This window comes from Ursus maritimus, unplaced genomic scaffold, assembly GCF_017311325.1.
Source record: "Ursus maritimus isolate PB19 unplaced genomic scaffold, ASM1731132v1 scaffold_3, whole genome shotgun sequence".
In the NCBI taxonomy this organism is placed as follows: Eukaryota; Metazoa; Chordata; class Mammalia; order Carnivora; family Ursidae; genus Ursus; species Ursus maritimus.
This window is the reverse complement of record NW_024425563.1, coordinates 32,166,537-32,194,400: the sequence shown is the minus strand read 5'-3', so window position 1 is coordinate 32,194,400 and position 27,864 is coordinate 32,166,537. Positions and strand designations below refer to the sequence as shown.

The 27,864-nt window shown below is 38.2% G+C and overlaps 1 protein-coding gene across 11 annotated transcripts in view; it reads left to right on the top strand.

The window, feature by feature from the left end:
* Positions 1-27,864, top strand: part of ST7 (suppression of tumorigenicity 7) — a 231,959-nt gene that overhangs the window by 169,320 nt on the left and 34,775 nt on the right. For 9 of the 11 annotated variants that reach the window (XR_005838524.1, XM_040644075.1, XM_040644077.1 and 6 more), the window contains 3 exons: positions 4,359-4,473; positions 24,301-24,373; positions 25,824-25,926. Coding sequence is in view for 9 of the 11 variants with exons in the window: in XM_040644075.1 (XP_040500009.1) it covers positions 4,359-4,473; positions 24,301-24,373; positions 25,824-25,926 (291 nt within the window). In the remaining 2 variants the exon portion in view is untranslated. Of the gene's footprint in view, positions 1-4,358; positions 4,474-24,300; positions 24,374-25,134; positions 25,271-25,823; positions 25,927-27,864 lie in introns of all 11 variants that reach the window. The other 2 variants (XR_005838523.1, XM_040644074.1) reach the window with 1 other exon arrangement.

Sequence of the window (27,864 nt, the reverse complement as noted above, 5' to 3'; positions counted from 1 at the left end):
TTCATGTGCCTGCTGGCCATCTGTATGTCTTCTGTGGAAAATTTCTATTCATATTCTCTGCTCATTTTAAAAGGGGGAGTACTAATTTTTTTGATACTAAAAGTCAGTATTCTTTTTTTTGCATTTCCTTATCTACTTTATTATTTTTAAAAATTTAATTCCAGTATAGTTAAAATACAATGTTATATTAGTTTCAGGTGTACAATACAATGATTCAACAATGCTGTACATTACTCCATGCACATCATGTTGAGTGTACTCTTTATCCCCATCACCTATTTCACCCATCACCCCACCTGCCTCTCCTCTGGTAACCATCAGTTTGTTCTCTATAGTTAAGAGTCTATTTTTAGTTTGTCTCTTTTTCCCTTTGTTCATTTGTTTTGTTTCTTAAATTCCACATGAGTGAAATCGTATGGTATTTGTCTTTCTCTGACTGACTTATTTCACTTAGCATTATACTTTCTAGATCCATCCATGTTGTTACAGATGGCAAGATTTCATTAGTTTTTTACAAGGAAGCCAATATTCTTAAAAATAGTTTTTCCTCCCCAATTTATAGAATATACATATATATTCCTTCTAAAAATACTAGAGCATATGGAAAATATGAAGAAATACAGATCATCTTTAGTCTCACTAACCATAAGTAACCAATGTTAAAACATGTTTCCATATTTCTAACCAAGTGTGGTTCTATGCATAGATACAGAAGAAAAGCATGATCTTTTTGCAAAACAGAGTTTGTATGCTGCTTTTTCTTTTGTAATGTTGTGTGTCAGCATTTCCTAGGCTGTGTTGTTAAAAATTATTTGAGAATTTATTAATGTTGACATATAGTAGCCCAAAAGATGACTGTGTCTTATACCTGAATGCCTCATAATGGGTCAAATTTTAAGTTGCTTGCATTTTTCACTGTCTTTTTAAAAGATTTATTTATTTGAGAGAAAGAAAGCGTGTGCGTGCAAGTGGGGGAGGGGCAGAGGGAGAGGGAGTGGGAATCTTAGGCAGACTTCAGGCTGAGGGGGAAGCCCAACACCGGGCTTGATCCCACAACCCCAAGTTCACAACTTGAGCCGAAATCAAGAGTTGGCCGCTTTGACTGAGCCACCCAGGCACCCCACGTTTTTCACTATTACAAATAATGCTGTGATAAACAGCCTTGTTTGTAAATTTATATTCACATCTGCCTATTTCCTTGGGGCCATGTCAGTGGTTACCTTTTAAGCAGGAGAGTGATGGACTCAGGTATGTATATTTGAAAAGCCATTCTGACAGCGGTGTGAAGGGTGGATTGGAAAGAGATGATCCAGAGGCAAGCAGAGAAAAGATGCTATTTGAGCAATTTAGGCCAAATATACTATAAACTAAGTTATTGGCATCAGAGAAAAGAGGACATGGTAAAATTCTTAAGGCATTTGCTTGTTTGTTGTTTGTTTGTATAACAGAGCTCTCTGGGAACTTGCTGAAAGCTATTAGCATTTTGTACATATTAGTTCAGGGGTTTAGGGACCTCTAAGGTGATTTTAATTAGTAGGGCATAGAGGGTAACAGGGATCAATGGCTCCCTTGATAGGAAATACCAAGAGGGAAAAACAAGTTTGAAGGGTTGGCTTGGGGAGGAGGAATTTATGAGACCAGTATTAGATGCATCAGGTAGAACTGTCAGGGAGGTAGTTTACAAATTGATTTACTAGCTTAGGAGACTGGTCAGAGCAGGATGTGAGGACGTGGGAGCCATCTTCACAAAGGTGCTGATATTGAGACCCTGCACACAAGCGCAGTCCTGGATATCAGAGTGCCTATGAGAAGAGCACGGGACATAACGAGGGAGGCTGCTTACTCCTAAGTAGGAGATAAAGAGGAATCTAGAGAGGGAGTGAGGAACTAAATATAGAGAAATCCAGAAGAGAATGGTGTTGAGGAAGCCAAAAACGACATGAGTTTCAAGGAAAAAGTCATCAAACTGTCAAATGTTGCAGAGGTCAAGCAAGGAAAGGACTGGAGGGTATCCATAGGAGCAATTTAAGTCACCTGTAAATGTGGGATGAGCAGATTCTGAGGAGCTGTGATGTGGAAGCCAGATTGCCGCTATGCAGTAAGAAAAGAAGGAAGCCAAGGGATGCGAGTACGCATGGCTTGTTTCAAAGAGAGCTGGTTGTGAGGTTCTGGGGAGGGCAAGGTGATAGCTCGAGTGAGGTGGGGCAGTGGGAATTCGCTTTTCCTTGTTTATATTGAAACAAGGAAAGCTAGATTTCCAAATTGTTATGTGACTTTGATTAGTTCTCTAACATTTGCTATTTGCCATGTTTAAAATCTTTTTATGGGTGATTATTTTTTTGGGTGCTGTATACTCTCTCCAAGCTTCCAATGAAAGCACTCCTGCCCAAACTGCTAGCATCCTGCTTCAGGTTCTGCTGAAACAGGCCCAGACCCCTGTGTTTGCTCACATAGTCTCACTGGATCTTAGTCGGACTCCCCTCTCAGTTTTTAAGCTTCAGCATGCTACTATTTGGAATTATAGTTTTAAAATTTCAGAATATGACTGATGTCCTTGAAGTTTGACCTTTACCTGAAGAATTGGTCAAAAATGGTAAATGTTTAAATGTTGCAGTTTAGAGAATGTCTTTATTGTATTGCCAAATGCTGAATGACAGGGAGCTTTAATTCTAACAAGCTCTAATTAGAAAGAAGAAAAAAAATCAAAGGGTGATGTCAACCAGAATCAAAGTGAACCAGAACAAGAAATACTTTTATTGGTTACAGAACATCAACAATGTGTGGTATAGTCTTATTCACTTCCTTTACCAGCAATGAAAATACTGCAGGCTGTCCCTAGGGGGTTCAGACAGGCTTATTGAACACATAATCATTTTGATAGGTGTTTTTCGCTGGTAATGTGATGCTCTTTGGGGCTACAGAAAATTATTTATTTTTAGAGATATGCTAAATGATTCTTGGCTTTGAAAAACAAGACAATGTGGCAAATGTTTCTAATGTAGGAAGAAGTGGATAGTCAAGGCAACATATCCACTGGTTTCTTACTTTACTGTGAGTTAGCCTATTTTTGAGTATTGTTTCTCTCAGCACAATTGCTTTAAAGATGCTGACATTAAAAAAAAAGAGTTATCACTGTTTTAGAGGGCATTGTGTTATCACAGAAAACAGTTACCATGTAAAAGATTAAATAAAGAATATATACACGTACAAGTACATTAGTGCATATATACACATGCATATATACCATATATGTACATGATTTTGCTGTATAAAGAACCTGGTTATCTTTCTCTAAGACAGATTTTACTTTGAGATTCTTGGTCCTTTCTTCTTTCTTTGCTTTCCAGTGAAGGAATTGTATCTTCAATATTCAGTATTCAATATTGTATCTTTTAACTCCCTGTGGACCCCTCCTGCTCCCCTTCTTGTCTAGAACCTTTACGCCATTTCTTAAATCATTCTTGCCAACTTTTCTTGCTGCTTGACTTTCTCCTGAATCTAATTCAGTCTTCCCAGGTTCAACCTCATCATCTGACCTGTTTGCTACTGTACCTGGGCTGATGAGCACTGCTAACTAAAACTTGACAAGCATGCCAATTGCAGCCTCTTTGAATTCATGGTCCCAAATTTGCTAAGCCCTCAAGATGGCCTTAGCAATCCTGGCTTGTTTTCCACAAAGTTCTCACCTTTATGGCTATTCTGCACTTTCACCCCCATCTTCAAACTTCCTCCCTGTCACCTGTTCCTTCAGTTTCAGAAAATGATCTTGACTCCTGTCTTTTTGAGACCATCATGCAGGAACTCCTGAACATCCTTCCTTTCTACTACTCTTTATCGCTTACCTACACATTTTCTCAACTTGTATCGCCTTCTGGTTATTTTCCTACTTTTTCTCCGTAACTTTGTCACCAGGCTGCTCGAAAGAATAGTGCCTGCTTGCCTCCCTTTTCTGTTCTCTGGCTTTCATCAAACTGTTCTTAATGAAGTTAAACTGTCAACGCCTATGAGATAGTGTTCAACTTTTACCTAATTTGCCTCAATCATATTTTAACATTACTGAGGGATACCTCTAAGCGTCTTCCTTAGTTTTTATGAAACCCCCTCTCTTTTGGATTTCCTTCCACATTAGGCTCTCACAGATTCAAAGTTACCATTTTTCCAAAATAGCAGGAAAAGATTTGAGCGTTTAATTCTTTACAAAATAATAACTGGTATGAATGCTTATAATTCAGTATTACCTGTACTTCTCAAATTATATTATACTTTTTTTATCATACAAATGTATTACAACTCAGTACTTGTTATACTTTTAGAAAGTAAGAAATACATATTAATTATCATTGATTTCTTCTTTCCAGTTAATGAAGGAGTTCCCCTTGCTGAGCATGTTCAATATCCATGAAAACCTTTTAGAAGCTCTTCTGGAACTACAGGCATATGCTGATGTTCAGGCAGTCTTAGCAAAGTATGATGGTAAGTTCTTGGGCATTTTTATCTACTTGAGTATTTTTCTCTTCTTGATGTATTTCAGTGATTAGATCAGAAAGATCATTTCAATTAGTACAGGACTTTGATAACTATGCACTTACAGAATTTTTACAGTTTTATGATGGCATTTTATAAAATCTTAAGAGTTTTATGGTCAGTCAGTGGGGGCCAGAACTGTCCAGTGGCCTGTGCCCCATGCTTCTCTTTCCTTCCCCATAGGCTCCCCTTCTCCTCTTCCTGTAAACAAGAGTTAGGCATGCTCTGATTTATTGCCTTCATGGTCAGAAATCACTCAGAACCTCTGCAGGCAGCACGTATCCTGTTGGGACAGCCCCGACTGTTCGAGCTCCTGCTGTGACCCCTCATTGGACAACTGTGACCACTACCAGTTGGTCATGTTGATCCTTTGAAGCAATATAGAATAGCTAGTAGCCCTTACTACAGCCTTTGTGACAGTTTGGGAAATATTTGAAGAGAAAATAATGTGCCCTTCATCCCAGGTCTTCTCATCAGCAGAATACCCCCATTTCTGCAAGTGAAGGGCTTTGAAGTCTTTCCGCCATTCAGGTTACTTACCCATGAGCTTATTTCATTTTGCCTCTTCTTAATAAACCAGAAAAATGAACTGACACATTTTAGAGATTTCAAAACTTGTGTTATATTGCCATTGTCTGTGAATTCACTATTTGATTAATTACATAAGAGTTATCCACATAATTCCCTGCCATGACCTACTCCTGGAATCTCTGCAGAAGTTTATATTATTCTACCTTATCTCATTAACTCCCCCAAATAAACATGTTTGCTTATAAAATGGGTGTTAGGGAGTGGTTACTTTTATCACATGCTCATTTTTTGCTTTGTAAAGTTTTTTTTTTTTTTTTTTTTTTTTTTTTTTTTAAGTAAGCATCTTCAGTACATTTAAAGAACTGTTCAGGTCAAAATTTCCAGGAATTCCTCAAACTAATAGAACAAACTATTTTATTTTAGTGCACAGTTCTTCATAAGGAATCTCTGAAGCAGGTTGGAGTTGTTACCTCCTACAGTTGGGGAAACTGAGGCATTGGGAGACTTGGTTTTGTTTTGTTTTGCTGTTAATTCTTGCTCAAATCAGTGGAAGCTACAAGCCCTCAGCCAGTGATGGCATTACTTGGCCTGTGCAAACATAAGCACCCTGTGTAACAAGATATACCCTACCTAGTATGGAACTGATTTTAGAAAGAGAGAAAAATATTTGTGGCATACTTTATAGTAAACAAAGTAAAGACTGTTTGGCCTTCATGTCAGCTCACTTTTGTTCTCTGTTTATTTGCTGGAATCTCACTATTTGGCTGACCTTGGGAATCTAAGCCATAAGACTACCTTATAAGCAAAATGCTCATACACGGAGGGTCTTTTGGTGCAAAAGGAACCCAGTCCCATGTACCTGGGTTCAGGTGGCCATGCACTTTTTCCAGATGCTATCCTGTAGCCATCAGTGCTGTAACAAGATTCTGGTGTTCTCATCCCTGGTGCCGACCTATGCTCAGCCTACTACACCAAGGCCTAAGAAAAAAGTTCTAACTGGTAGAGCCTTTGATATCTCAAATCTCATAAGGCTCCTTTCACAATGATCTCAGTTCATTACATTAATCATCAGCTTTGTGTTATAAGACTGATTGTAAAATAGAGAAATGAACTCATTTGGAGCTTTCTGTCATCTCTGTCTATCCCATTGCACAGCCCCGGACCTACAACAACCAAATGCTGATTTATTAGATTCTGATAACATATGTTCACATTATTTGTTATAACAGCCCGTCCCACCCTCCACTAAAACTTGGCTCACACTTTGCAAAATTCCTTTGTTGCGAATGGACAAACTCACCATACCAGGGCCCTTGTGTTGAGCTTTGTTTATGTTGTGTACCTGGCAACAGAGATGATGTTCTTATTCATTATTCATGGAAAAAGAGCCTCATTAGTGGCAGGACACATACTGTTGCTGAGATGCCTTGGTAGGAGTTTTGAGTTCAGCAGTTGTCAATAGACTGCAGATGATCTAACCCTGACTGAATTCTGGAGGGTGTTTTGGTGAGGACTTGGCTCAGGCCTGTGTCATTTACAGTAGAAATATAATGAAGTGGCTGCTGAAGTTACTGTTCTTGTCGAACGAGCCACAACCACGCAAGACTATTAAAAAATATGCCTCTTGTTTCTCACCCCATACCATAAAATGGGCTCTTTCAAGTTCATCCCTGGTGCTTTTCCTGGAGACCCAAAGAACCTTGACTGAGTTGTTGCCTCATTTTTCTGGCCCTGTGCAAGAAAATGTGGGTGCTTCAGAGGGCTTGGAGTACAGACAGCAATTAGGGGCGCCCTGTTCTTCACCCTAGTTCAGATGTCATCAGTCTAATCCATGAGATGCTGGAGACAGCACTTTGAATCCCAGCCTCCTCATCCCTCTTCATAGAGCCACACCCAAAGCAGCACGATTATATGTTATCTTTGCAAATTGGAATGCTCTGGTTGGGTAGCTATTTCTTGGATGGTTTATGGGTACAGCAGTCCTTCTTTATTACTTTTGCTAGGTGGTTGGCTGAATTTTTTAAATAGTATGTTGGGAAGTGACACAGCGGGATTTGTGCTGCTTTCCTGACCGTTGCAAAAAAGATTTAGAAACATGGCAAGGCAGGGGGAAACCAACATGTTCAAAGGAAGGAGGAAGGCAGCATGTATCCCTTTGCCTCATTCTTTTTGTTGTTCACCTTTAAAAAAATTTTTTTTTAGCTTTAAGTTTTAAAAGGGATATTCACAAACTCCTTTTACAGTGAAGCACCTGGATTCCTAGTAGGATTACCAGTGAATTGGTCGTACCTCCTTGTAATCTGTAGTCTAATTTTGATTTTGCCCTTGAGATAACTTCTCATGTTATATTATTCCAGCCATTAGTCTGAAGTGCTGTCTTGCTATCCTCAGGAGTTTTCATACTCTTTTTTCAATTTGCTAGCCCACATTATGGGTGGGCAGTTTTTATCTGGATGGTTGGTCCTGTTTTGGAGTCCTTCACACAATGACTAAAATAACAGCAACAACTAGCATTTGTTGAGTTCTTATATTGTGTCAGGGTCAGACATGATTCTAAGCTCTACACGGATGAACTCATTTATTCTTACCACAGGAATATGAGGCAGATACTATTATTAGCCCTGCTTTATAGCTGAGGTAACTGGTACAGAGATAAGTAACTTGTTCAAATGAAGAGCCTAAGATGTAAAGCCATGGAGATGTTATATTGTGAGAGTAAAGAGAGAAACCGAGGTCTGGCTTTGTTCAATAAGATGTGAATTCCATGAGGAAAGGAAAACCAGAATCAAAACTGAGGTAGTCTGACTCCAGGCCCATGGTCTTAGCCATCATGCTTCCACTGTCTCTGATGTTGGCAGTATTTTTTTAATTGTTTTTATTAACACCGTTGTTGTTGTTGTTGTTGTTGTTGTTGTTGTTAGCTACAGTTTATTGAGAACCTACAGTGTGCCAAACATGTTATACACATTACCTGTAACCCTCAATAACCTTGCAAGGAGGTACTTTGATTCCATTTTAGCAGATGCAGAAACTGAGGCTTTGAATTTAAGTAACTTTCAAGACCACGTTCCTTGAGAACTGCAGAACTGGGATTCAAATCCAGGTCTCTCTGCCTCTAAAAGCCCATGTATTTTCCATAAATGTAAGCCTTGTTGAATGACTTGCACTGCCTCTCTCACCCCTTTTAGAAAGTCATGAGTTAGGTGGTCTGGAGCCGTGGTGCAGAATTTCAGTGATGCCCAATTATCTTCTAAGATTTCTTTTTAATCATTCCTTAAGAACCTGGTATATCTCTATTTGCTTATCTTTCTGAAACTCTCTTCAAAATATGGCTTTCTATTTTCAATCGCCTTGTGCCTGATTTCTTTGTCACAAAGGGGATTTGATGTATGGTGTTGATTTAATTTGAGATTTATCATCTTTTTTTTTTCAGTCATACATTAGCTATAAACACAGAAATGTTTTTAAGATCGTTAAGTGATCAGAACCTTTTTTTGGAACCACTGAGAAAGTTGTTACAAGCTTTGGGTTGCCTTTCAAAGGAGCTTATAGACCACCTATGTTGAAAACTGAAGTCTAAAGATTAGGGTGGTAATGTGGAAAATAATTCATGCATTTATTATTCATTATCATTTGTGCATTTCAATGTTAGAAGAATCTTACAGAGCAAGTGAATGCAAGTGTGATTGCTACAGAATACCTTTGGGAGCATCTAGTTTTGTCTGTCTTTAGTTAGCGATCACTAGGGATACCCAGGGCCATCACTGGTGGTGGCGAAGAGTACTAGCCCGGGTGCCAGCCTGCTGAGATCAAGCGCCAGCTCTGCATTCACCAGCTGAGTGAACTTCAGCATATTACTCAACCTTCTAAGCCTCGGTTTCTTTTTCTGGAAATGGAATCAAGGCTTAGAAAGGCTAAGTGACTTGCTCAAGATCACACAGCTGGGAATTTGTCATGAGAATTAAAGTAGTTAATCCATGTTAAATGTTTAGAACAGTGTGGGGTACACATTAAGCGTTCAGTAACTCTCAGCCATTATAAAGAGCTAAGATCACTCCTGAACTTCACCACTGTTCTCAGTCAATTTTGTTTAAAAGGAAAACCATATATAAAATGTCAGTTAAAGTGAGAGAATAAGAACCCTGTCTTGTGCCCCCCCAAAAGACAGTGTTATGGCCTATTATGAAAATTACTTATGGATCTAATAGGACATGTAGATAGATAGATATTTGATAAGAATAGAAATGCTTAGTTTTATTTACAATTCTTAAATTTTTGGAAAGCTGAAAAAAAAAAGTGCCAGGGATTTTCATTCCTGATCAGAAGACAAATTGTTTCAGCCTTAAGGCAGTTTGCACCAATGGAAATACAAATCCAAGCTCTTTCGGATATTTACTCCATTAGGTCATTTAGTGATTGCCCTTAATTTGGGACAGAAATTTCCCTGTGAGGGACAAACTGGTCTTTTATATAGTCATGACTGTTATATAAATGCAACAACTGCATCAAGACCATTTTTGCGGTGCCATCAAGCCCATCCTAAATTAGCATTATTATCTGCCATCTGGTAATGTGCAGAGGGTATGCTTTCAAGAACAGAACTTGTTTCTAACACTGGGGGAAATACTTTCATCTCAGCAGATTGAAAACAGAGGTTCTAAAGAAAGCATTAGGGAATTACTCTATGTTGAGACTATTCAGAGAATAAGCTTTTTGCTGATAGTGTTTTGCAGAGTCAGCATGTAGTTATAAGTAAAATTTCGTAAACTGTGTTCATGCCCAAGGCCTTACAAGCTACTCAACTATCATCACAGTTCCTTTCAAGTGGTCACTGGATACTCTGTCTTTTTGTTAGGCTATTTTTCATTTATGTTTAAGGAATGGGCATGAATAAGAGGGATTTGAGATGCCAGGAGGACCGGTGAGTAAAATCTGTTTTCGGGCCATCAGCGTCAGGCTTTGAGCGTCACACAGTCCAAACTTCCCAAACAGTGCTTTTCAGTCAAGTGTATAGCTCTGAGTTTTGTTGCCACAGGCACAACAGCTTCTGAGACAGATCTACTACAAAATTAGGCTGCATTCAAGAAAGAAGATTTGAAATGCAGTCAGTCCCTAGTGACAGACTGTAAGCCTAGTCTAGCTCCCTTCCCTGGGCTGGTTCTTAAGGGAAAGATCAAGGATACCAAGGCAAATGTTGAAGAGCATCCTTTTGTAAAAGATGGGCAAATGAATCACATCACTGCCTCAAAGAGGAAAATGACTATCAGCACTGATACCATAAGCTATGGCTTCAGGCTGGTAAGCGTGAGTCACTGAGAAATGATGGCCCTTTATAGCTTTGCACTGGGTGCCCTGCTGACTTGGAAAGGAAGAGGTAGGTAGATCTGTCAAGTGAACTAGGCCTTTGAAGTTAACAATTGACTGACTGTCATATACATGCAATGAGCAGGAGTTCTAACAATAGATGTTATTTCAATAAAGACTATATGCATGAGAAACTTCTATTGTCTCTGATGATGGAAGACATTTAATGAATGCATATATTTGTAATTCACATAGTTGGCACATGAACAAACCCTCAAAATTTATACTGGCTTTAGTAATCCTTATTGCCTAGTTATCATAATTTACCAAGGTAACATCCCTCCCCAGCCAGCCATTACCATCACATAAACTGCTGTGTTTGACTCCAGGGCACTAGCCACAGAAGGGCTCTCTGACAGACCTTCTGGGGTAATCCAATCCAAAAGTTGCAAATAACATCTGGTGTTTGGCTCTGTAGCATAGATGAATTTTTCTGGGTGTAGTTGAGTCTGTGTTGCCTGCCCCTCCCCCTGCCCCAAATTACTAAGGTCATGTAGTATTTCCCGATTGAATCATTGAACTCCCAGGTGGCACATCTTTTTGAAGTTTGGTATATCAATCCTTGTTATTTCTTCGGGGAAGTTTTTGCCTTTGGTTGAAAGAAGACCTTGGATTGGCTTTTTAAAGGTGGAACAAAGAGACCTTACACTGTCTGAAACCAAAAAAACAAAACAAAACAAAAAAAACCCCCAAAATTCTAAGGACAGAATTCTACATTTCTGTTGTTTTCTTTGTATCATACCATGTACAGAAGTAAACTGAGAAATTTTATTGAAGAAAGCCACATGGAGGACAGCATCTCATAATGAGACAGTAATATCATCACATCTCATCCGTAAATAGGTTAGGAAGGAGAAACGGGCTGCATTTCTGTTTGTTGGGTCAGTCAGTTTATGGCTCCAAAAGTGTCTGTCAAGGCCAAATGTGTTGGATTAATATAAACTTCCAGTATATCAATGTGTTGCCTGACCGAGAAAAGGTACTTGATACTCCATAATCTTACATGATTACAGAGAGTAATTAGGTTAGTTTCTTTTCAAATTAATTCAGCAAGGATCCATCAAACCCTTATATTGAAAATATTAACTTTTAGGTGGATTCAGATTCGGAGATGAATATGATCTATTCTTTGCTGCCAGGAAGCTTTCAGTCTGGTACAGAAAGATGTAAGAAAACAATAACAACAAAAAAAACTAAACCAAAAAGTCAAAACCACCCACAGTAAATTGAGGTGGGCGGAATCAGTGCTCTGTGAATCTGTTTGAAACATGCTGAAGCGATGCAGAGAAAGAAACCCTCTGAGAGCAAGCCCTGTGTTTTCTTCTCGGACACTCCTGTGCGAGGGTAGACATTCCTAGCAGCTGTAGTGAATGAATGAGTTTTTAGACAGAGATGCACTATGACATAGTGTCCTCATTTGTGAGGTGCTCTGGGACTTATTTATGCTGGCTGCTACCCTTGAAAACATTGTTTTGGAATTATAGATATGAAATTGAACTTCAATTGACCTAGCTCATGCATAGGAACAGTAATGATCCTTTTAAAATTATATCTTGATTATTATTATTGTAGATGAACAAAAGGAAATTAGGTCAAAAAGATTATCACCAAAAAAACTGTTCTATCTAAAGTTTTGCCCCATGGGTTTTCTGAGACACATCAAATTGACAGTTTTGCTCCAAATTACATAAATTTCCTCCAAGATTATTACATTGAATTTCAACTTTGCTATTATGAGCATTTATGACTTTTGAAAACTTACGAGTCATTCTCCCTGAGATGACCTTTTCCTTCAGTGGCCTCATTCCCATAAAGGGTCCTAGGGAGCCAGAAGAGGTGTGGTTTGCCTTCCTTGTTTTTGGCCCCAAACCCTTCTACTTCCCTTCAACCTTGTCAGCTTGTACTCAAACAGACATCTGGATTTAGAGCACCGTACGGTTTCATCCATTTTGCTGAAAGGCCATAAGCAACGATATGCAGTACACAAGTGCGGTACACCTGTTGAGAAATAACAAGTTTCTGACTCTCTCTTAGTACATCCATCAATCCTGACACTTTTGGCTTCCAGAAGCTAAATTAGATGTAAGTGTTTGCATATCAAAGGGAGCTAATATCAAGTGATTTGAGATGTTAGTACATTAACTTAAGATTTCATTCCGCAAACACAGGACCATGTTTTAGACATTGTTTTGGTTCCAGGGTACAAAGTGACGAAGAAATATAGCTTTTACTCCTAGCACACACCACATAGGTAGGAGAGGGAAGTAAGAAAACAATTGCTGTAAAGACTACAATAGAATTGAACCCAAATGGAAGGGACACTTTACCCAGGGGGAAGTGAGAGAAGCCTTCCTGGTGGAGGTGGCATCTGAGTTGAGCTAGACAGTGAACATACTAGAGACAGAGCATGTGGAAAGGTTCAGGAGCAGGATTGACCCAGCCCGTGTGGAATACTCCATGTATCCTACAAAGCAGAAGGATGGTGAAGGGCTGCAGCAAAGGGCCGGAGATGCGTTGGGTGAGTTGGGTAGGGACCATACCTCACAGAGCTTTGGATCTATTTCCACAGGCCATGGAGAGGCTGTGAGGCAATCTCAGCGGGGATGGGCTCCAGTCTGACCTCGAAGTGGAGAGAGTGGCACAGTAGATTCATACTCTGTTCTTTTTTGACCTGAGGTGGTTGAGGGATGAACACGGTGTGGAAGCACTAGGACATCAGGGAGTGGGGTACCGCTGAAGAGCGCCAGGGAGGTGGTTTCACACTGCAAAGCAGCAGAATTCTATCCATCAGGGAGATGTTTGATAGGTTTTCAACCAAAAAGTATAAAAGAGTTTGGTTTTTCTTCTTTAAACGACAAATGGGAATCCCAGTGCAGAAGCTTTTTTATTTCCTGGGTTACCAAAACTTCCTATGTTAAGCTCTAACCACTTAATTTCTTTTGCTTTCTGATGATCTCTTAACTACAGGAAATTGAGGTCTATGTAGACCTAGCACAAACCTTAGATAATCTGTCAGGGGAGTGTGACACAGTTAGAGCCTGCCAGAACTCACAGAGCCCATCAACACCTACCTACTTCTGCTGAGTCATATAATGACATGGGGGAAAAAATGTAGAATGTGGGGAGCAGGTGGAGTTTCCACCTCGTCTTTAAAGACTGTGAATTTAGAGACAGTGCGGTACAGGATGTGAATGCCTGTGTATGCAGATCTACAAGTCTTCTTTGCTAAAAGCTAAGTACCTGATAAACTCTTTTTAAAAAAGATTTTATTTATTTATTTATTTGACAGAGAGAGGGCACTGGCAGGGGGAGCGTCAGGGAGAGGGAGAAGCAGGCCCTCCGCTGAGCAGAGAGCCTGATGCCAGGCTCTGTCCCAGGACCCCGAGGTCATGAGCTGAGCCGAAGGCAGATGCTTAACTGACTGAGCCACCCAGGTGCCTCGCGTCTGATCAGTTCTTGCGTTGCTGACAGTTCAGTTGCTACTGAGGTAGGCAAAGCCTGAGAGTAATTAATAATGCTGAATTTAATGGTTACCGAAATGAAGAACCTTAAGATCATACTGTCTTATAGCTCATTGTGCTAAAAGAAGGGAACATTAGTCGTAAACAGATTTCCTGAATCTAAAAACAAATAAATGACAACAAAAAGCCAAAAGCTATACCCTTTTTTAAGTCAGAGAAAAGATAAATATAAACCTCTAACTCGAGATTCAGTGAACAACTTTGTGCTGACACCATTTGGCATAGAAGACACAGATTTTTAAGTGGAAATGGTTCAAAAAAGATGGGAGATGACATTATAATTATTCCCAATGGAAAAAAAATGTAAAGGAAACGCAAATTATTAAAGTGTATGAAAGGTCAGAGTGACAAGTCATTAAATAAGTATGTACAAGTGGGGTAGAAACCTGCAAGCAGGTGGTTAGGGTTGCTCAAGTCCAGAGGAAGCTAAAGTCTCAAGACTTCCCTTGTGAAGTTGTTTTCCAAGCAAACTGATGAAGAAAGTATAAGAGAATGACAATAAAGAAAACAGAAGCAAGCATCACCTTGGCAGTACGGGATGGTGACAGGGACCGGGCATTGCAAGACCAATTCTGTCACTAATTAGTTAGGCGGCTCTGAAGCGTATCATTTAGCTTCTCTGATCTTGTATTTTTTCATCTGTAAAATAAAAGATTTTTGACCTTCACAGTTGTGTGCTGTTGTCCAAATCTTTGATCAATTTTGTAGAACTCCTATTTGGAGAAGATAGTAATGTGTTAATAATAACAAAAATATACCTTTATTAATTCCTATTTACTACTTGTCCTCAATACTTTTGATTCTTTTTTTGCTTTTTAGAATTTCAACAAGTAAGTCAATCACAATACAATTCTAAATGATTGTGTGGCTTACTAACATTTAGGAAAGAAAGAGGTGGGGGCGCCTGGGTGGCTCAGTCGTTAAGCGTCTGTTAAGCGTCTGCCTTCGGCTCAGGGCGTGATCCCGGCCTTCTGGGATTGAGCTCCACGTCAGGCTCCTCCGCTGGGAGCCTGCTTCTTCCTCTCCCACTCGCCCTGCTTGTGTTACCTCTCTCGCTGGCTGTCTCTCTCTCTGTCAAATAAACAAATAAAATCTTAAAAAAAAAAAAAGAGGTGATTGGAGATCCAACATGGATTTAGTAAGGAAGTTGTGCTAAATAAAAACAGATGAGATAGTGGATGTGAAAATATTTGTAGTCTGTACAGTAGTCTTTAAATGTTTCTTACTAATTTAAATGGCCATTTTTCTTGATATTTCTGAATTAGAGGAATGCCACAGACGTATGTATATATTTAATTAAAATATTTGGTAATGTTTTGAATGCTACCTTTTTAGGTGATGTGAAATAATGTAGTCATAATACCAGTTGTATCATTGCTATATGGTGTGATTTAATGGTATAAGTGGTGTATATAATAGCTATTATAACCATTAATAAATGGTATAATTTAATGGTTTAAATGGTATATATAATACCTATAATTACCGTTAATAAATGGTTGCACATACATCATTGCAGACCATTGCAAATTTAGGGTGATCTCTAGAATAGCATTCCTGGATCCTCTCCTTTGTATTGCCATGGTCAGTATTTTTATAAATCAGACCTTATAGACAACGTAGCACAATTCAAAATCATGTGCTCATATTTGTTTTAACTATGTGATATTGGCATATTTTTCAAACATTATATGCCTCACTTTCCCCTTCTATATAAGGAGGGCACGTTGTGTGATGAGCACTAGGTGTTATATGCAACTAATGAATCATTGAACACTAAACCAAAAGCTAATGATGTACTATATGTTGGCTTATTGAATTTAAATAAAAGAAAATAAAATAAAATAGGGCTAACAGTAAGTCCTATCTCAGAGGGTTGCTCTGAGGATTAAGTAGAATAATGTGTATAAGTGATTAACACTAGTGCGTGGCAAGCTTAATAAGCCCTTGATAAATGTTAACAGTAATTTCGATGATGATAATGATCATTTGGTGAGACGGTATGCTTATGAATTGTATGGAACAAAGCTGTGGGTGGTAGCTTGAGTCAGAATGATGACTAATAGCCTGGAATGATATTCTGAAACCATTAAGATGTAATGGTTTAGATTTCATTTTGAGATTTAAAATTTAATGGCATCAAATATGAAATTCTGCTTATAGGTTCATAAATTTTCATGGCTTAAGTAAAAGAGAAAAGACCTGGCTTTGGCTGAAATCAATCTGAATAGAACCTCGGGGGTTTTGTTGATCACACAGTCATAGGAACAAATAAGGACTTCCAGCTGCTCAACACCAGGGCCATCCTAGCTGTTCTTCAGAGAGGTGTCATGGCTGTAGTTCGTCAGACTGCATTTCCCCTGAGCTCTGTACTGGTCAGGTTTCAGGGATTTAGAAGATTATTTCCACTTCTGATTCTCATATTTTGAAATCATTCATGGCTTCATAACAAAAATAAACAAAAAAGTTCTGAAGAATATATCAGTGGAGGAATTAGAAGTATTTATTCTGGAAAAGATTAGGTTTAGAGGAGATATTATAACGATTTTAATATTTGAAATGCTGACGAGAAATAATCAGGTTCTGTTTTGTTATGGAAGGCAAAACTAGTAAGTAATTTTTAGATAAGGATTCATAGAGAGAAGAGGGGGCAGAATGATAAAGGCAACTGAAATATTATGGAAGTTAGATTGAAGTAAGAGAAGACACCTTCAGGTAGCACAGGATTATAGGTTTGCGTTTTTAAAATCTTTTATTTGTGGTATAAATTACATATAGTAACATGCACAAATCTGAAGTGTAGAGTGAGATGAGTTTTCTCTTTTATATACACATGTGTTATCACCCCCCAGGATCCTAGAACGTCCCATTATTTCAGAAGGTTGCCTCATGCCCCCTTCTGGCCAATAACTGCCTTCTAACCCAGAAGTAACCATTTTCTGACCTTTATCATCATATATTAGTTTTGCAAACATCCTACAACCACTTTGGAGCACTGTTTACCAGTTTAAACATGTATCTATTTTCTTTCTTTCTTTTTTTTTTTTTAGAGATTTTATTTATTTATTTGACAGAGAGAGACAGCCAGCGAGAGAGGGAACACAAGTTGGGGGAGTGGGAGAGGAAGAAGCAGGCTCCTAGCAGAGAAGCCCGATGTGGGGCTCGATCCAAGAACGCTGGGATCACGCCCTGAGCCGAAGGCAGACGCTTAACGACTGTGCCACCCAGGCGCCCCATGTATCTATTTTCTGACTCAGCAATTTCATTTCCCATTACATATCTAAGAGAATGGTCACAACAGCTTTATTCATAATACCCAAAACTGGGAAACAACCCAAATAGCCATTAGCAAGAGAACAAACATATTGTGGTATATCCACACAATGAAATACTACTCAGCAATAAAAAACAATAAAGGACTGATGCTACAGCAGGGGACGAATCTCAGAAACATCATGCTGAGTGAAAGAAGCCATACATGGAAGAGTACTCTGTGATTCCAGTTACATGAAGTTCAAGATTGTAGATTTTAATGAAAGACTTTCTTGACAATTTGACTTTGAGTACCTAAGACAGTTGGAGAAAGTTCTTTCCCTTTCAGAAAAGGACCTGTATGAAACAAAAGATGGCCAAGAAGTAGAAGAAAATTTAAACTAAAGCCAGGAGTTCAGCTTTGCTTAAGTGAGAAACATTTATTTAGCATTCCTTGGTTTTGGAATTATGTGATATCTCATTATTTCCTTTCTTTTTATTTCCTTCTTGTATTTGAATTCTTTGGTTGGTTGTTTGGATTTGTTTTATTTTTCCTGAAGTTGCTTTTTATTTTTTCCCCTTATTCTTTTATAACAACAAATATCTGTGTCATTATCTAAGAATATTTATTCTCTTAATCATACTATATACTGCGTGGTATCTACTTTCTTTTTTAAACTGTTCTTCCTGGGGCACTCTGACCTCCAGCTCAGATATGGTCCAGTTGATCTTTAGGCAAGTTTCACAGCTGTTTTTATAATGAGTTCTCTGAACATATTCCTTTGCTAAGAACATTATTTTTTTATAGCTAACATTTTTCTCATTCTTGGGAGAATTCTTAATTAAAAAATTTTTAATTCCAGTATAGTTAACATACTGTGTTATATTAGTTTCAGTTGTACAATATAGTGATTCAACAATTTTGTACATTATTCAGTGCTCATCATGGTAACTGTACTCTTAATCTCCTTCACCTATTTTATCCATCCCCCCACCTACCACCCTGTGGTAACCATCAGCTTGTTCTCTATAGTTAAGAGTCTGTTTTTTGGTTTGTCTCTTTTTTTCCTTTGTTTGTTTTTTAAATTCCACATGAGTGAAACTATATGATATTTATCTTTCTCTGACTTATTTCACTTAGCATTAGCCTCTCTAGATCCATCCATGTTGTTGCAAATGTCAAGATTTCATTCTTTTTTATGGCTGACTAATATTCCATTGTATATATATACCACATCCTCTTTATCCACATATGAGTGGACACGGGTTGGTTCCATAATTTGGCTGTTGCAAATTAGTACTGCAATAAACATAGGTGTGCATCTATCTTTTCAAATTAGTGTTTTCATATTCTTTGGGTAAATACTCAGTAGTGGATTTACTGAATCATATGGTAATTCTATTTTTAATTTTTTGAGGAATCTCCATATAGTTTTTCACAGTGGCTGCATCATTTTGCATTCCCACCAACAATGCACGAAGGTTCCTTTTTCTCCACATCCTCACCAACACTTGTTTCTTGTGTTTTTGATTTTAGCCATTGTGACAGACATGGTTTGCATTTCCCTGATGATTAGAATGTTGAGCATCATTTCATGTGTCTGTTGGCTATCTGGATGTTTAATTTAGAGAAATGTCTCTTCATGTGTTCTGCCGATTTTTTGATTGGATTATTTGTTTTTTTGTGTGTGTTGTATAGGTTCTTTATGCATTTTAGATATTAACCCTTTAAGTGATATGTCATTTGCAAATATCTCCCATTCAGGAAGTTGTCTTTGAGTTTTGTTGATTTTTTCCTTTGCTGTACAGAAGCTTTTTTATTTTGATGTAGTCCCAATAGTTTATTTTTGCTTTTTGTTTCCTTTGCCTGAGGAGGCATATCTAGAAGAGTGTTGCTATGGCCAATGTCCGAGAAATTACTGCCTGTGCTCTCTATTAGGATTTTTATGGTTTCAGGTCTCACATATAAGTCCTTAACCCATTTTGAGGTTTTTGTGTGTGTGTGTGTATGGTGTAAGAAAGTGGTCCATTTTCATTCTTTTGCATGTGGCTGTCCAGTTTTCCCTACACCATTTGTTGAAGAGACTTTCTGGATTCTAATTCTTAGAATGACTTTTTGGTAATAATGGTAGTTACATGGCACTTACAAAACACAAGGACTGCATAGTTAGAGCATGTTCATACAAAATTGGACTTAGAATGATTTTGAAGTTTCTTCCTCAAAATAAGATTTCTGAATAAATTAAAAGCAATATTGGAAAGCAGCTGATATTTTTGTTTTTTCCTGCTGAAAACTTCTGACACTACTTATTTTCCTCACTACTGTTAGCCACTCTGTTTCCCTTACCATTTTATCCATTTCCCTAGTGGTAAAAGCATAAAATCATGGCATGCAGACAAAACTACAGAAACAGAACAGATTGGTGGTCACCAGGGGACAGGTATGGGTGGGAAGGGTACAAATAAAGGGGTAACACAGGAGAGTTCCTTTGGAACAGTTGTGGGTTTTTTTATTGGAAGATTTTATTGATTCGAGAGGGGGAGAGAGAGAGCATGAGCAGAAAGAGGATCAGAGGGAGAGGGAAGGGAAAGAATCTCAAACAGACTCTCTGCACTGAGCATAGAACCTGACGCATGGCTCCATCCCAGACCCTGAGATCACGGCCTGAGCCAAAATCAAGAGTCAGATGCTCAACTGACTGAGCCACCCAGGTGTCCCAGAACAGTTGTGTATTTTGATGGTGGTGGTGGTTGGGTGAATCTAGTCATGGGATAAAATTGCATAGAACTAAACACACACATACACATGAAGGCATGTAAAAAAAAAAAAAGGTGAAAACTGAACAAGGTCTGTAATTTCCTTAATAGTACTTTACCAATGTTGGTTTCTTGTTTTTTTTTTTTTTTTAAAGATTTTATTTATTTATTTGACAGAGATAGAGATAGCCAGCGAGAGAGGGAACACAAGCAGGGGGAGTGGGAGAGGAAGAAGCAGGCTCATAGCGGAAGAGCCTGATGTGGGGCTTGATCCCATAACGCTAGGATCACGCCCTGAGCCAAAGGCAGACGCTTAACTGCTGTGCCACCCAGGCGCCCCAGTTTCTTGGTTTTTGATGTAAGATGTCAGCATTGGGGGAAGCTGAGGGAAGCATTCACAGAACTGTATACTATTTTCACATCTTTCTGTGAGCCTATAATTATTTCAAAATAATAAGTTTCAAACTTATAATAGGCAACAACAACCAAGTCAAAGTATTTTTTTTTAAAGAAATGAACGAGGTAGTGCTCATGAGCAAGTGGCTCATAATAACGAGTTTTCCCCTAAAAGTAGTGTGTATGGTATTTCTTAAAAGTGAACCAAAACATGCAGTTCTTGCCTCTGATTTAAGTGTTAGGCAGTTAAAAAAAATATATGTTAGGCAGTTACTAGATTAAAATGTGATTAGTGAGTGCACACTGCAAAAGGAACACACTAACTTTCATAAGGGTATGTGGGTAGAGGCAGGAGATCTCTGGTCTGACTTCATTTCATGTACGTTCTACCTTTGTCTGTCTATGCTGTCTCTGTCTGGTTCCACCAGTGTATTTGCTCATGAACTTGCTTCAAACACTTTGTAACAGAATTCTTCTATATAGCATCATTGTTATCTTTTAAAAATTCACTTATTACATGTACATCACAGGAAGCTTTGGAATTACAGATAAACAAAGAAATTACCTCTAATCCCACCACTCAAAAATAAATACTGTTGATATTTTGTATATATAATTCCAGTCTTGTTATCTCTGTACATATATAACTGCTTTTTAAAAAATATATGAGGGGCGCCTGGGTGGCACAGCAGTTAAGCGTCTGCCTTTGGCTCAGGGCGTGATCCCGGTGTTCTGGGATCGAGCCCCACATCAGGCTCTTCTGCTATGAGCCTGCTTCTTCCTCTCCCACTCCCCCTGCTTGTGTTCCCTCTCTCCTGGCTGTCTCTATCTCTGTCAAATAAATAAATAAAATCTTTAAAAAAAAATATATGAAATCATAATTTTGTAAACCTGTCTTACCTATTGATGTAGGTTCAGAAATGCACCATGTTCCCAGATCATTGAATACTTTCCACCCACATGATTTAAGGACTACATAGAATTGTACCCTGTGGATGTATAGCACCTTTACTAACCTCCTGTGATTGGACATTTAGACTGTTTCCAGTTCCACCATTAGATATAATGTTGTCATCAACATCCTTAAGGCTAAATCTTCATACACAGTTGTTATTTCTCTTAGGAAAAAGTCTCAGAAGTGGGATTGCTGGGGTAGGCAAAATATCAATGCTTTTGATTTTTATTGTCAAATATAAGCATCATTTAAAAAATATGTTGTAAACGAAAACCTTATTTGAACATAAGAAGTTTTACCCATAGGGAAACTTAGGATCAATTTCTTTAAAGTGATTCATCACTTTGTAGAGACAACTGCTATTACCAAATAGATAAATTGTTTTGACAGAATTAAAAGAAAAACATTGAAACTATCTAAATAAACAAGTTATGCAAGAATTTTTTTTTGCTATTTTTTATTTTTGTTAAACGATGAGAGCAAAATAATTTACTTGAGTAAAAAGAAAACAAATGGAATCAACATGCCACTAGTGGGGAATGGAGTATTTACATTTCTCCCTCTTCCCATTTGATATTGATTAAAGTATATTTTTGGTTATTTATTTTTTAAGCATTATGACTGTGTACATATGCCACCATCTTTACATACAGTGAGGGAGTAGGGGTAAAAAATTTTTATGGGAAAAATGCACTATAGTAGTTGCAATGTTGCAGAATTCTGTTGCAATTTTCCAGTTGTGAATGCCCTGTTCATGGGCATGAGGGGGCCTGGTTCTGGATTAAAGATCATCTTTGATTGGACATCTGTGGTATTTTGCTGGAACACCTCAGTTGTATGTTTTTCTGCATTTCCAACTGAGTGAATATGTCACTTTGCTTGTTCAGGTAACCATCAAAACACAGTCTGATCTTTCTCGTTGAGAAGCCAAATCCTTAACAACAGGTTTTCTTTAATTTATCAAGTGATCCTCCGTCTTGTATGTTGCCACCTCTGGATAGTTATGTGTATTGTCTTCAGCCTCAACTCCTTTCTTGGACTTTTCATTGGTCCCTACTTCATGGAAAGCTGCTAGGTTGACACAGAAGGAACACAGATCACGCACCAAGAAGAGTGGAAATAAGCCTTAGATACTTTTTAAATAAAAAGTCCGAACTTTAAAAGATGATCTGAACTTTTAAGTAGAACGGTATTATCTGCCGTTTTTTTATTACCTTCCAATAACAATCAATGAGTGGACCCTAGTAAACAAGATATTTGATTCTTGGATTAATTTCCCACACTGGGAAGCAATTAGATGTTTAGATGCTGGAAAAGCAACAAGACAAATCCATGAGTATTTGACATTCTTTTTTTCTTCTTCTTAGTCATAAGCACATCATTTTACACTGCGTATGGTGGTGAAATTTTGTTTGAATATAATATGTGCGATCAGGGTTACAAAGAACTTTTTCCCTTTCAGTTAGTTCTGTGTTGGTTTTTTCTATGATTATTTGTTTTTTTATCAATGGCATTGAAATTTCCCTCAAAGAGAAATTTTCTTGCTGGGATTCAGGTGATAAATACTTATTACTAGCTTAGGGATTGTTTTTCTTTTATGAACTCATTTTCTTCTGTGGTTGTCTGTTGGCTGGTTATGAGACTTTCCTTTTCATTCTTACTGTAATGTAATTCTTTTTTTTTTAAGTTTTTATTTAAATTCCTGTTAGTTAACATACAGTGTTATATTAGTTTCAGGTGTACAATATAGGGATTCAGCACTTCCATACACCACCCGGCACTCATCACAAGTGCCCTCCTTCATCCCTATCACCTATTTCCCCATCTCCGCACCAGCCTCCCCTCTAGTAACCATCAGCTGGTTCTCCATAGTTTAGAATCTGTTTCTTGGTGTGTCTCTATTACTTTTGCTCCTTTGTTTTGTTTCTTAAATTTCACCATAATGTAATTCTTTTGAAGTTGAAAATAGCCCTGTGAAGAAACTGGCAGAGCATTCCAGGTGGTAAGAGTTTCCCCAACCTAGAGTGGATTTTGCTGCACTGGGAATGTCGTATTTTTACCTGGTCTGAATTAAGATGGCATTTCTCTGTCATAGTATATTTGGTTCAGTGTTAAAAGAAATACTATCCAGTAAGAAAATAGGGTTATAATTTAAGCACAAATTTTTCTCTGAAAGGGACTTCCGTCTTTGAGTTTATCTATTCTCAATTGCATCCTGTACTTCTATTTCCCTTTAAACTAATTACCTGAATCTGTTACCCACTCCCACCTCTCCATGTGAAATTTTCTGTACAAACTGAGAGGAACTGTTTCTCGGAGAAACAAATTAGGCTTCATACAAAAGGGGGTTTCTCTTCAGTTTGAATGAACAAAAATTGTATGGATTTCTAAAGATTTTACATATATATCCTTATATATAAAGATTTCTCATATGTTATATATGTATAATAAGTGTGTTACCTTTTTAACAAAAAAACTGAATATGAACTTCTTGAAATTTAATGCAAAGGAAATCTGGTTTAAATCTGACCATTAAAAAAATAATTTATTTAGGTGTGTTTTTTAAAAAAGATCCAGGTACTATTTTTTTTTCACATTAGTATTTCATACGCCTGTTGAGAATTTTTTATAAATGACATAGAGGTCCTATCTGCCTTTTATGATATCAAGGGCATTCCTTTAATATTTAAATTTATATATTTTTTTAGCTATTCTCTGCTTAATTAAGCTCAGTATATGAAAATCCATGTCTTAAATAGAAGATGATTGCCCAAGAGTCAGTCTGGTGGATTTTAAATATGAATTATTCATAAAAATATGAATTACCCTTAGTTTCACATACCACCCCGATACATAAGAAACAGCTGTGTATTGTATGTATTAAAAATTCTTAATTTATGCTTTATTAGACTTATATGATTAAAATGCTAGTGGATTAAAAATAATTGCTCTTTATTTCTGCAGACTTACAAGAGTTTCTACTTTCTTTTTCTTTAACAGATATAAGCTTACCAAAGTCGGCAACAATATGCTATACAGCTGCCTTGCTCAAAGCAAGAGCTGTCTCTGACAAGTAAGTGAATAATGACTTGTGTGGTACTAAATGTCTGACCCGACTTAAGGAGATGTGTTGCCTCTGAGGGCTTTCTCTGGAAGTTTCTCTTAGTCTTTGAGACCCCTGCTTATGAGCATGCATTTTCTAAAACCTGCTGATCTTTTCTTTCACTACTAGGAGGAGGGAATATATATCCCCAGGTATTGTAAGGGTGTATGGGTCCCTAAAGAGGGATTTATGTGAAATTCCATACCTCTGAGGTGACTTTTTTTTTTTTTTTTTTTTTGCCAGACAGTAGATACCGAAAGGCCTGCTTGGGACTTACACAAAATGCCTTCCTTTTATTCATTTTTTGCGTATTCCTCTTCCTTCAGCAGTCCACGACCGGGTAGTAGTCCTAACAAACATGTGAGATGGCAGAGGGGTTGATCATCTCCCATTCTTTGACTCTTCAGTTCCCAACTAACCCCCCACCCATGGTCCGTTTGCTTTGAGTTGTCATCTCAGTGGGACATTTGCCCATTTTATTCAGGCAGGTGACTTTGGCATAGAGAATTTCCATAAACATCCGAGATGACTGGCAGGTGAAAGAGAACAGTTGGCTTAACTGTTCTTGAGTTCACAAACGCTTACGTTTCCCCGATACAATCCCTCTGAAGCACTGAAAAGCAGATAACAGGAAAAGAAAACAGCCTCTGCTATGTCAGACAGGTTTGCTGTTAAGTGTGTGTGCACTTCAAGACCGAAGTAATTTTCTTTCATTCTTTTTTATCCTGTAGATCGCCAGTACCTACTGCAACATCTTTTCTCCCTACACAGCGACTCCAGCTTGGGAGGGCAGGGCCAGGGTTGTCACAGCTTCCCCTGTGGTGTCTGCCTGCCAAGCACAGCTCTGGAGTTAGCCCTGGGTGTGAGGTGAGAAAGAGATTGCATGGTCTGGTTTTTTTTCATTCACTTGGGCAGGTGTCTCGCCCGCAGTTTGGGCACGCACACCCCCTGCCGGAACGGCCCCAAGCAGGCTGGCCTGCGCCGGAAGCTGCATTGCAGCACTGACATTGGGTTGGGAGCCTCCTTTAAAATTCTCCCCAGTTCTGTTTTTAACCAAGTACGCTCTTCTGTTACCTAGTTTTCTCTTTTTCCTACACTGTCTGCCCTCATCAGTCCTCCCCCGTCCCCTGACCTAAGCAGGTACCTCATAGAAAATTTAGATTAGCTATTTAGACAGAGAGACTTGACAGCTGAATTTAATTCCTGCCAAGATTAGATGCAAGCACGCTTTCTGCTTCTGCTGGGGTTTTTGTTGGCCTCGGTCTGAGGGGTCACTCAGAGGTTCCATGTAGTGGAGGTTTGGAGAGCTCATGCCATTGGCTCGCTGTGGTTTTATGGGCCCTTGACGTGTAGACGCCTTTCCGGGTTGATGCCCAAGCAGTGGTCCCAACTGGATGGTGTTTGTCTTTCTGCTTTTCAGATTCTCTCCCGAGGCTGCATCTCGGCGGGGGCTGAGCACAGCAGAGATGAATGCAGTGGAGGCCATTCACAGAGCTGTGGAATTCAATCCTCACGTGCCAAAAGTGAGTCTGTGGAATCCCCACAGGAACTCGTTATGATAGCAGAGAAAGTGTTCAGTGACCACAATGTCATGTCTCGAATACACCCAGTATAAAAAAATGAATTGCAGCCAGTGAACCTTGAGGCCCTGTATAGTCCATGCTTATCAGCTTCATTTTTAAGGAAAAGCTACATTCAAGAGGCTTTGGGCCGATTTGGGGGCTTTATATAATTAGGGTAAATTGATAGACCTGGCGTAGGCAGGTCAGGCCAGGAAGCCTGAAGTTGGCAAAATATGGAGATACCAAGAGTGTTGATGCATTTGATAGGAATTTCACTCCAGTTACAGTTTTACTTAGACCCAACTCAGGAAGTGAACCTAGTTTTGAATATAAATGGTAAAAAAAAAAAAAATGCTGATTAATGTGATGTTCTGTGTCTCTATAAATAAATGATAATCAGTATTGGCAAGAAAATAGGAAGGAGAACCTCAAAGTATGAAGTAGTATTTTTCTTTTGACTTGTGAGTGCCATTTTTAGGAGGTATATGTAATAGAAAATGTTTGTCTGAATCGTTAACCACATGACTGACCAATTTATAAATACCCAGTATTTCCCATATTTTTTTTCCTGAATTTGATTTTAAAAGGGAGTCAAATCACGATAGAGGATATTTCTGTAATCTTTTATTTAGGAGATGGATGTGTGTTTATGATTTACCTATATTTGAGTACCTGCTATGTGATAGGCACATTGCTGAGTGCTATTTTCAGTTTCTCAATGTTATAAAGCACATTTTGACCTCTGGGAAACTATTCATACCACAGGCATAGTTTTCTTTCAAATTTCTGAGGAAGACTTTCACTGGTGAAAAATGACAAAGGAAGGCTATTTTGTTTTCTTGCAGTACTGTAGCAAAAGGATGGTGTATGTGTTCATGTATGTGTGTATGTGAGGATTTGTAGAGTTACCTACTTTATTTTGCTGATATTTACAGTGACAAAGATAGGTTACCTAACCTTTCTGAGCTTTGACTCAGATCATGCTCGTTTTCTCTGAAAAATGGTGCACACTGCCACAGTGAAGGATATATTTATCAACTCTAGTTCCGGTGGATAATGACCAACATAGTACTTGGAGACTTAGGTATCGTATATAGGGTGGTATGAAATATATCTCTTTATTTAATATCTTTTCGGCTAAGTAAAAATGTTCAAATTTAATTAAAATTTAAAGCTAATCATGAAACTATCATCCTGAATTACAGTTAACTTAGGTCACCAATTAATATTTATTGAGTGCTATATTCAATACAGAGATAGTCTATGAGCATAAATAAGCTCTTCTAGAAGTAGCATTGAGCAGTAGAGTCCTAGATTCTGAGACAAAAACTTGGGTTCAACTTCTGGCTCTGTCATTTATTAGCTATGGGAGCTTGGAGCTAAGCATCTCTGAGCTCAAGGTTTCCCCTCATTTTTCAAATGAAGATAAAAATATAAACCTTACCTTTTGTGGTAAAGACCAAGTGAGATAATATAGTCAAGGTTCTTTGAAAAACTTGATTATCATATGTTCATAAAGTATTAAAATTATTGATATTGGACTTGTTGGTGGCCCCTCAAGTCTGGAAGCTGGGTCCTAACTCTTCCTGCTATACCAGAGCTTTGTAATCTTAGTGCACGAGATGGGAAATGGGTACTTGTTGGTTAGATATTTTAATTGAAGCTGTAGTGTAATTCTATGATAAGGGTCTTAAATGGTTGATTGAGCCTCTAGGAGAGTATTAAAAGCCCTAAGAAACAGTTTAAGGCTACCTTGGAAGAATTTGACTCAGTCAGCTAGCCCTCTGTCTGCAAAATAGAATTCTTTTTAAAAGTGGGAACATTTGAAATACTTGATTTCACTCTACTCTTTTATTGTTAACTGGAGAAAAGATGGGGTACATAGGTAAACCAAATCTC